This window comes from Echinops telfairi, unplaced genomic scaffold (assembly GCF_000313985.2).
Source record: "Echinops telfairi isolate 266 unplaced genomic scaffold, ASM31398v2 ScPeMD7_7469;HRSCAF=8507_1, whole genome shotgun sequence".
Classification (NCBI taxonomy): Eukaryota; Metazoa; Chordata; class Mammalia; order Afrosoricida; family Tenrecidae; genus Echinops; species Echinops telfairi.
Window position 1 is genome coordinate 35,743,790 of NW_022111373.1, and position 11,314 is coordinate 35,755,103.

Here is an 11,314-nt window from a genome sequence, read left to right on the forward strand (position 1 = left end):
TGAAAACGGGACCCACTGGCTTGAGTGATAAATGATTCCATTTAAAATGTTACAACATGGATGAACCTTGAAAGCATTACGCCGAGTGAAATGAGTGAGTCACCAAAGGACAACTGTTCCATGGTCTCGTTTATATGAAATATTGAAAAGAAAAATATGTATGGAAACTAACAGGGGAGGATCGAGGAAGAGAGGGAGAGCCACTGTTTCAGGCCTTGGAATTTCTGTTCACAGGGTTGCTAGTCAGAATTCACTCCATGACAGCTGAGTGTTTTGTTTTAAAGTTTCTGTTAAGGGTGATAGAAAAATTTGGAACCTATTTAATATGAACACAATTAAGACCACTGACTTGTATGTCTAGAAAACGATGAAATGGCAAATGCCTTGTCAATATATATTTCTTACATACACACAGAAAGTTACATGAGCATTATACAAATACATTTGTGCATTGTAAGTTTATATTACATCCAAACTTGTTTTTAGCTTTTCACACTGAACTACACAGCTATAAAGATTTTTCAAATATTAAATAAGTGAAGTAAAACAGTCATTATGAAAACACAATCAGCTACTAATTTTCCCATCTTACTTCACTTTTTATGCATTTTCTGTCAACCATGTAATTCCCTGTTTCTATAATATAAACATACAGAGCACAAATATATACTTTAATAATGCTTAAAATAAATCTGTAAATAGCAAGGACAAGTATTAGGTACTTATTAATTTTTGGTATTTAATATTTTTAAAGTGTTTAAACTACATATAACAGGATATTTCATATTCTCTCATATTTCAAAGGAAAGATAATAGAAGAAAATTTCTTTGAAAAATAAGACCTTCAGTTATGAGCAAGGAAAAAATGCTAAACCTAGAAACCAAAATATTTTACTAGAACACCAGAGAAAAACGAAAATAACAGTTATTGCTGAATTTTTAATTCAGGCTAAGAGAATACGTTCTGATAAAAAAACATGTAACTGTATAGTGTTTATGTTATTATCAAATATCACATAAAGACTTTAGGTCCATTTGGGTTATAACGACCAATTTTGGATATTAACCGCTTCCTGGAAAACAAACCACTTTAAACTTCATTAATGATACAATAATTCTGAACAGAGAATGCCATACTTTTAAAAAAGTTACAATTGAATGCAATTATGTTACTCTCAACAACAGTGGAAAACCACTCTACTAAAAAGCCATCAGGATAAGAATTTTCACTTACTGAGTTTTTATATGTGCCGAGTACTGTCTTACATTTATAAAAAATGTGACCTATTCTCTGCCAGGAGTTTTCGGCAGTGTGAATGGTTTAACAAGCTTGACTGCTACCCGAAAAGTTGTGGCTTGAGTCTGCCTACCGGTTACTTCTGAGCGGGGTCACTGAAAACCTTCTGAAGTTCTACCCAGGTCTACTGACACATAGCTTCTTCATGAGTTGAAATCAACTCAACAGCATGTGATTTCTTTTTTTTTTAAACAGTAAAGTATATATTGTATAGAGTTTTGGGGGAAAATTTAAGTGTGAAGAATAAATTAAAATAAGCAATAATTCCATTTCTTTTTAAAAAATTACAATTACATGATTAATTTTTAAACATAATTGATGCCAATAACACAAATCTAATGTTATCCAGGGGAGAACTGATTCACACAGATTATTAAACACCACAATCTATCCTTGAATCTCTCATGTCAACAGCAGAGCAGTGTGTTACAATTTGGGGGGCATGCAAAGATGTTTGTAGAAAAAGCTTAGAATTTGCTTCCAAGCATCTACCTGGGCCTTAGAATGAGCTCTGGGCTCCCCCACCCCAGATCACAATCTTGTCCAGGGCTCTGTGCACAGAAGCGGGACACATGGGGAAGTAAGGTGGCTCTAAGCAATGTCCAGCCCCAGGGTAGGAGATTATCAGGGGCATTTTCTTCCCGTGGGTCTGTAACCGTTCAGCAGCCAGTTGGGCATAGAATTCACTTCTCCAGTTATGGTCATCTTGTCCAACAATGAAGAGGATTGGCCCCTGGGCCTTCTCTATAGGAATCATGCTGGGGTGCTCACACCCGCCTACAATATCAATCCGAGTATCCACAATGTCCAGGAGGCCTGAGAAAACTACCTTGATTCTTCTTGGGTCATAGCCCAATGATGGGATTTTTGTCTCATTATAATAGATGACTCTGTTTCCACTGAACGCAGATCCATTGATAGAAACCGTGGCTGCAATGTTCTTCAGGAATGAGGCCATCGAGAGACAAATATCAGCCCCGAGAGAAATGCCCAGAAGCCCGATGCCTGGGCCCTTTACCTGGGGGTGTTGAAGCATGTAGTTCAGGGCTTCTTCAAAGTAGTCCAGGAATATGTTGTCAGATGTCTTGGGGAGATCTTCATATTCATAAGCTACAGCCAAGGTGGCAAAACCATGACCAGCCAGAAGGCTGGCTCTGTATTCCAGCAGGCCCCCTCCTAGGCCAAAGATGTCAATGACTCCTGGGAAAGGTCCAAGTCTGTTCTCGAAATAGGTGAAAGTTAAAGGATTTTTACTGGGATTCCAGTTCATTCACCTATGGGTTTATTTCCAATAAGGCGTGTTTAGACATTTCCCTGTGATCCGTGAATAGCTGCTGGCAAGTTCTCACAGTCATGCAACTTGCCCTAGTCTCCATAACTGGCAGGGGAGATACCATGATCACGAAGGTGGTTTTCCCAGGGCTAGGCTTATCCATTGCACTTCGGATGTGCTGACCCCTGTGATTTCCCCAAATGTGGGAAACTCGACTGCATCATTTGTGGTAGTGGGGGACTGCGTTCGCACGCTCCCCTCGGTCCTTGGCTCCTTGTGAGAAAGAATTCACACCAAAGCCTGGTTTGTGATCCAAGTGAGTTTGCAGAGAATAGAAGCAGTTTCAGGTTCTTCAGTAAATGGAACACAAGCCAGACAGAGTCCGCAGCACAGTTTTGGGACTGCAGCCCAGCATGTGATTTCTTTACTGGTTAATGTCTGACAATATTCACTTCATGCATTCAAAGTTGTATGCCACCACAAATTTGTTTGGAAGCAATGGACTGTGGATCAGGAGACTGAAGTTCTAGGCCCTACGTTTCTTCTAACAGGCTGTGTAAGCAAGTATATTATGACATACACTATCATTTCCTTGACCCACAAAACTGAGAACAGTGGTTCTTGACTTTTATCAGCATAACAGATCCTGTGTAATATCCAACAGTTTTATGTTTCCTCAGCACTCTACCCAACCTGTTAAGACAGTGTATGTTTTATAATGGGTGATACGGAAAATAGATGATAAAAGTTACTATGAATTCAACCATGTTCTGAAATGAACTTGTTGTTCATTAATTCCAACAGTAAAATAGTACTGTAGATAGATATCTCATGATGCTTGATGTTCTTTTGGAATATTTGCAATAATTTCGAAAGTGGGGGTTCCTGGTCTCCTTTTGCTAGTAGCCAGGATAGTGTCTTTTCAACTCTTCACACTCTGTATACTTCAGGTTAAAGGCATTGTCTTTCTGTAATCTGTCAGAACAATCACTTTGGTGTCACACCTGCCTCTGATGGTCCTGGTAAAGAGTTTCCCATGTTGCCAGTGCTACAGTGAGTGTGGGGTGCCACACTCATACCTGTAAGGAATACAAGGGAAACTATATGGTGAGTAGAAGAGTGCCATGCCATTCCATGTGGTCAACTGCTCCACTTATCTAAGGGCCAACTTTCTATCATGCAGCATCACTTGGTTTCCCACTGAATAACTGTGGGCTACTACCAAGTGAGGAGCATCCCATGAAGTCCATTCTGACTCACAGTGAACTTACATGATAGAACTGAACTGTTCCCTAAGATTTCTGAGGCTGTAAATCTTTACAGAAGCAGACTGCCTCAATTTTTTTTCCCGTGGAGAGGTTGGTGTGTTTGAGAAGCTGATCTTGCAGTTAGGGACCCGATGCTTAACTCACAGAGCCACCAAGGCTCCTTACCTTGTAAGAATTCTAAATTCTGTGAGAATAACAGTAACCATTTAATCTATGTGCCAGATGAGGTATCAGAAGTTTTACCTATTATCCCTAATCTTAACAATCCCTCTACATGGTAGATATCTCTATTTTACAGATAAAGAAGCTGGTGCTCAGAAATTAAATACCAGATTCAAGATCACATACCTGGTAAGTGACTGAGTAAGAAATATATCTGACTCCAAAGCCACGCGTTTTCAGTATGTCTTAGTGCTAATTGTTCTTCTTTCTTGGAAATACTGTTCATTTGAACTTGACAAAAGTTACAGTCATCAGTTTCTAAGAAGATCTTTCTGCTATTTTGTTTTTGAGACTTGATTTCTTTCCCATCAATCTTTAATCAAATGAATTCTATGACTCAGTGCTGAGCTCATGGAATATAGAATATGTTGAGAGGGCTAAAATATGTATTATTATTTTTTATCCTATTTTCTATCCTCTCCTCTCAACATCTATTTTCCATTTGATTTTTCTATACTGTCTAAAGGTACATTAAAATTCATCCATAATCATTTCTTATGTTTCATACTTCTACAATGTTATGCACATACTCACATTGGGACCTAAGTTAATATACAAAAAGCAAATAGATTCAGGGCAACAGTGTAATTTGTCATGAATAGGGTACAAAAATAAGCTTTAGGATTACTTCAATTTTCGCTGTCTGCATAATGTCCAGCTACTAATGTAATTATGGCAGAATGTATCAAGATTGATACAGCGAAGGATTTGCAGACAATGCAAAGGTTAGTTCTTTGTAGAGTTATCTTTTCTGTGCAAGAGATGTCACAGACTCTACACTTTGTAGAAATGGTCAGTCATGGAAATGCTCCCGGATTCGCCTGTCTTCTAATATTCCCAATCCAGCCGGAACTACCTGGCAACTTAAAATTTTTGCCTTGGGTTGGGTTACTGGTGCCTAATAGACTCTTATGGTTCCAGTGGTGCTAGCAGACAAATATTGGACTGCTAACCACCAGGTTAGAGGTTCAAACACACCAGCAGCTCTGTGGGAGAAAGAGGAAACTATCTGCTTCTGTAAAGATGTAACAAGCCTCAGAAACCCTATATAGGTTTGCTATGAATTGAAAATCGACACACTAGCAGTAGTTTGGTTTTGGTTAATAGACTTTCAGGTTATACTCCTGAGAGGCAGATGGAAAGGATACTACCTGAATACAATTGAAGAAAATATCAGTTTGGGATTCTATGTATGGAAGGAGAAATACCTAATCATACTTATTTTGGCACAAGTAGCATTCTGTTGATTAAAAAACATTTTCAGTATTTATATGATTTCAAGAGAAACGGTGATTTTCTGTTATCTCAACAGTTCTTTTCTTGTCTCGCATTTACATTTTTAAAATGAAATTTTCATTATTCCCATTTCAATTTCTAATGTTATTTTCTATGTTTATGAAGTGATATCCCAGGTAGCATTGTAATAAATTTCCTTTCAGTCTCATGATTGCTTTCAGTGCACAAAATCCAAACAGGAGAGGCTAACTTATGAATACAGGTCTGTTTTACAATAATTCATTTTTATCTTGAAACAAAGATCTGAAATTCAATTTCTTTCCTGTCTCAATATATTTTCTTTCCACAGCCAGGGAAGCTTGCTTTATTATCTTTGCTCAATTTTAATAATTTTGCATTGTGTTTGATAAGATTTTATTTTTATGCTATTAAATTAAGACTTCGTCTTACATATTTTTCTCTCCTTGCAGTTCTACAAGATAACAAAAATTTTTTTTTTAATATTTACCTAAAATATTCACCAAATGTCCTTCTATGATTAGTTGTTATTTGTTCTGTGATTCTTTGATGGAATCCACACAATCTTCATTTTGTGTTCATGATGGATTACTTGTCTGAGCAAATATTAACTTTGCATATATATGTGTCTTTTTGGTCTCAAAGAAATTTATCAACTTGAAGGCCACAGTTACATGAAACAATACCCGAAAGACTCAAGATGGACAAAATGATCATTTACATACACGAAAAACTTATCAAGTCCAAAGGATCCCCTCAAAATTTAAAAAAATTTAAATGATCTCCAAACCATTAGAAGACAAACATAACAAAACAAAACCATGACAGCTGCTCAGTAGCCTTCAGAGTGTATGGCAAAGGAGACAAAGCATATCTCAGTGAAATGACATGTGGAATAATTACCCAAATGAGAATGTTAGAGGGGCACAGGATTGTAAAACTATGAAATATTAAACAGACATTTTAGTGTCATTAACAGAATCTTAGATTGCATTCAGTAATCAATGTAGCTCTTAGATTATTCAAAGTACTTTTAAAAGTGAAGCAATTAGGGACTACATTATTCAAGCAGACTTTTCTCATTATGGTCTTGTTGTTTTGGCACAAATGGTAATTTATAGTAACACTAAGATACATGTCACAAGACAACCTATAACTTAAGGCTATCAGGTTCAATATGCTCAATGATCTCAGTGGAGAAATCACAGTTGGAAACTAATCAAAGAAACACTACTAGTAAGACTCAAAATAGAATAATATACTCAATTGGTGCTTCTTCACAGCCACAAAAACTCTCCAACTCGTAGCAACCACATATGATAGAGAAGAACTGCCCCAATATATAGTCCTAGCTGTAATTTTTACAGGAACAGATTTACAGATCTTCACTCTTGTAGAATGGCTAGTAACTTCAAACTGCCAATCTTTTGGTTAGCAGTAGAGCAATTAATCATTTTGCCAACAGGACTCCTTACAGACATGCATACATACACACCTGTGAATGCACATATCAACCAATTAGTCCACCAGTAATTTAACATTCATTTACTGAGGCCTTACTAGTACCAGCTTGTCTGCAATGTGCTGCTGACAAAGAAAATGTAGTCGTTTCCCTCAAGGTGTTCAATTATACAAAAAGAGATAGCTATGCGAGTACATACAGCACAACATTGGAAATTAAAAGTTAGAAGGTACGGGGTAGTGGCTCTTAAAAGCAGTGATGAATTGTATGAGCCCCAATAAATTGATTAAAAAAAAAGCTAAAAAAAAAAAACCCCAAACAGGTGAAGTAGTGTTAAATATGACCAGTACACTATGTACTTCCCCACACTTAGATCTAGGCAACCCTGAAGAGCAGAATGTGGCAGAAGTGATGAGGTTCTGGAGCGGTCTTGAGAGTGATGGCAACTTCTGCTTTTGTCTTTTTGGAGCACTCTGGGTACAGTGTTAAGAAGCCCATGTTGGGGGAGAAAGAAGCTCAGCTTATGAACAGCATTAAATTTCAGACATATGGGTAAAAGTATATTAGAGCCTCCGGTCCTAGTCCAGCTACTGAATGACTAAGGCACTTAAGTGATCCCAGGGGAGAACAGCAGAAAATGCTTGCTTGAACCCAGTTTTGTTTACCCAAACTAACAGAACAGTAGTAAATAAGAAACAGTCACTGTCTTAAGTCGCTATATTTTTGTATGTCATGGATAATTAGTACAGCAGGTTCACTGGCATTAATGAGAACAATAGCTGAACAGCAAAGGAGAGTGGAGAAGTAAGAAATGAAAGAAAAACTATCACTGTTCATGTGAAGGGTTTAAAGCTATCATCTGCTTCTTTTGGATCAATTTTAACTCATTTAGGACTGATAACAAGCCACCGCAGGCACCCTCTCATTGGCTCAGCTTCTCATCCTCATTATTGAACTTCCTTTCTTACTTGGCTTTTTAAGAGCCACACACTTGAATTTTCCCTCTATTGAGGCCTTTTTGCCTTAATAACTGCTATGCTCTTTGACAGGTTCCTGCTTTGTGGATACTTTCCATCCCTGGAAAATGCTGTTCCCACAGGGCTTTATTAGCGACAAGTTTCTGGGTTACCATTTCTGACTTAAAGAGAAGACAAATTTCTAAGTGTCTGGCATATTGAAACTATCTGATTTAATGGTAAAGGTCTTTGAAAGACTTTGAGGGTATTCAGATATTAGGCTAAAAAAATCACAATAAGTCAGATGGATAATTATGACCTTCAATCATCAATAAAGGTCAATGACTGGGAGCACACTTAGCTTCAGAAAGCAGGAATCTGTGATTAATTAATAATGACCTCCATAAAAATCATTAAAATTGAGAAGGGGAAGGCCAAGGGATAAAATTAATTTGTTTCTTTTTAACACGTATCTATCTGTCAGGTCCTGTTCTAGGCTAGGTAGTATCCATGTCCTCATGGAACTTATGTTGCTCTGGCAGGAGAGAGTTAAATGAAGCATTAGTAATTAATACATAGCTCAAGACTTCAAGAGTGTGCCATTTGGTTGGTAGGAAAATTTTCATATATGAATAAATTAGCTATTAATTACTTATTGAAAAACCATGGGATATCAGGATATATCATTTTGATAGTGTATATAGTACAGTGTATACTGCAGTGAATTTGGAAGGGGAAATAACAATGTTTGTAGAAATTCTTGCTTTAGGGCTCATTGAAAATAAAAATGGCTAAGAAGTAATTTTTTGCATAAATTAGGTGGGAGTTTATATTCAGATGATCAACTTTATATTCAATAGTTTAAACTACTCATCAGCCACCCACCTCATGTCTGGTAGTTTACCCTCCACCAGCTCCCTGATTTTTCCTTCTTGTGGAATAAGATAAAGCAAAGGGCTACCCTGTTAACTTGGGTAAAATGGTAAACAGAAGTCATTTTGAAAAAGAAAAGATATGTGCTTATGTGAGTGAGCTAAGGAAGAGTGAAATTCGTAGAATTCTTTTAAACCCTGTTTTACTTTTGTAGCTTGTTTTTATGATCAGTGCACAAGTAGTTTATTGCAGGCTTAGTTTCTTCATGTCTTACAAATGTCCCTTTTCTAGAATAGTTGAGTCCCCAGTTCCTACCCAGATATTCATCATCACAAGCAATATTACCCCAAACTCACTGCCATCAAGTTGATTCTGATTCATGACAACCCTGGGACAGAACAGAACTGCTCCTTTGGGCTTCTGAGACTGTAAATCATTATGGGACAACCTCATCTTTCTCCTGCGGAGCTGCTGATGAATTTGAACCACGAACCTTGAGGTTAACAGCCCAACATTAAACTCACTGCTTCACCAAGGAATCCCTGGGTCAACATAAGTGCTCAATATATTTCCATCAAAACAAGCAATTTAGTTGCTATATAAATTTTGGATCAATCTTAACTTTCAAGTTATTAGTAAAACTACTGGCGTAAGCTGGTAAAATGAGTGGATATCTCTGCCCTCCTGCCTGTTGGAAACCCCCTGAAATGAAGAGGAATACATTTTAAAAATTTCACTCTGGTGCTGAAAAATAGGTATGCGTTTAAAAGATAACTGGGAGTCAGCAGTACTTCAAGAGACTTGGAAGTGGACTTCTGGCAATGTTGTGTCTTCCTCCAGTAATCCAATTTTTCTGATGTGGCTCCTCTTCATAGCATCAGACATAGCTCTTAGGTTTTCTTAAGCTTCTTTGATGATCTTATTATAATTTTGTTTGCATTTGTTAAGGTCTGCTTGGTTTTCCTCTAGGTCACTGGTATGGTTCTCTGCTTTCTCCAGTTGGTTGGCGAAGTCCATGAGTCTGCTATTGGTTTTTGTTTTCTCGTCCTTAAGCACTTGTATTTCCCTTTGGCGTATAGTCTTTGTCTCCTCCATCATTTCATCCTTTTTCTGTATTGTTTCCCTCATATCCTGTATGACACCAAGCAGTATTTTGAAAATATCTTTTTGTGGGAGATCAATGATGAGGGCAAGGAATGTACAAATGTGCTTTGCACAATTGATGTATGTATGGATTGTGATAAGAGTTGCATGAGCCCCTAATAAAATGATTTTTTTTTAAAAAAAGAAGGAAAGACAGAACCTGACTTTAGCACATATTATACAGACACAGTGGTCAAAACCGAATGGTCTTGGTATAATGACAGATACTCCGACCAATGGAAAAGAACAGAAAACCCCAAAATAAAATAATCAGCATACAGACAACTGATCATTGATAAAGGCCCCCAAAATATCAAATATCTTCAACAAGTGGTGCTGGAAAAAATGGGTATCTACTTGCAGAAAAATGAAGCAAGACCCTTATCTCACTCCATGCACAAGAATAAACTCAAGGTGGATCATAGACCTCGAAGTAAAACCCAAAACTATTAGGGCCATCAATATGGAATTGGGACCAACCTGAGAACATTGGCACAGGGAATACATAGGCTATCAGAAATAGGGAAGGACACAAACACACAGTCACAAATTGACAAATGGGATATACTGAAGATAAAACACTTGTGTACATCGAAAGAATTAACCAAGAGAGTAATAAGAGAGCCCACGGATTAGGAAAACATCTTTAGCAATAGCACATCAGACAAAGGCCTTATCACTAAAATCTACAATACTCTGCTAGCTTGCAAAAAGAAAACAACGAATTGCCCACTGAGGAGGTGGGCAAAGGCCCTGAACAGAAGTTTCACAAGGGCAGAAATCCTAATGGCCAATAAACATATGACAAAATGTTCCCGATCATTAGCCATAAAAAAAATGGAAATTAAAGCAACAATGAGATACCACCTAACACCCTCAAAGATAGCCACTTAAAAAAATCAGTAAGTAACAAGTGTTGGGGGGGGGGGCGCTGTGGTGAGATAGAAACTCGCATCCACTGCTGGTGGACCTGTTGGTATGTACGGCCACTATGGAAATAGATTTGGTGGTCTCTAAAACAGATGGAAGTTGAGTTACCATACGACTCATCAATCCCCCTACTGGGCATATACCCATAAAAGGCAAGAAACAAACCACGGCCAGAGATCTGTGCTCCAATGTTTAACGCGGCACAGTTCACAATTGCAAGGAGTTGGAAACAACCCAAATTTCCATCAATAGATGAATGGATTAAAAAAGTGTGCTACATACATACAATGGAATAATACGCATCTTTAAAATGCAGTGATGAACGCATGAAGCACATCGCCACATGGGAAGAACTGGAGGAAATAAGCCAAGCACAAAAGGACAAGTACAACATGAGTCTGCTGAGGTAAACTTAAAAATGCAAAAGGGGCATAGAGAAAAAGCTACTGTATACAAACATTCCTGGGGTGAAGTCCAGGTAGTATGGCAGGGGCCAGACCAAGTCCAGGGATATATATGGTAGCCAACTAAAAAGGAGGGGGTGGAAAATGAAAGAAAAAGACATGGGTAGCGGGGGAACAGGGTACTAACCCACCCAAGAGGAGGGTATAGTTTATATCTCCACAGGCAAAGAGG

The 11,314-nt window shown here is 37.8% G+C and overlaps 1 protein-coding gene and 1 non-coding gene across 2 annotated transcripts; one reads left to right on the forward strand and one right to left on the reverse strand.

Annotated features, from left to right (window-relative positions):
* Positions 1-1,512: 1,512 nt before the first annotated feature.
* Positions 1,513-2,567, reverse strand: LOC105978965 (peroxisomal succinyl-coenzyme A thioesterase-like). Its single transcript, XM_030888870.2, is given in 2 exon segments — positions 1,513-1,819; positions 1,821-2,567. Coding segments are annotated over 2 exon segments (843 nt in total). The 3' UTR covers positions 1,513-1,723.
* Positions 2,568-2,667: 100 nt separating this feature from the next.
* On the forward strand, positions 2,668-2,831 carry LOC115873932. The gene has a single exon (XR_004048700.1). It is a non-coding gene; the product is annotated as a U1 spliceosomal RNA (small nuclear RNA).
* The last annotated feature ends 8,483 nt before the right edge of the window (positions 2,832-11,314 follow it).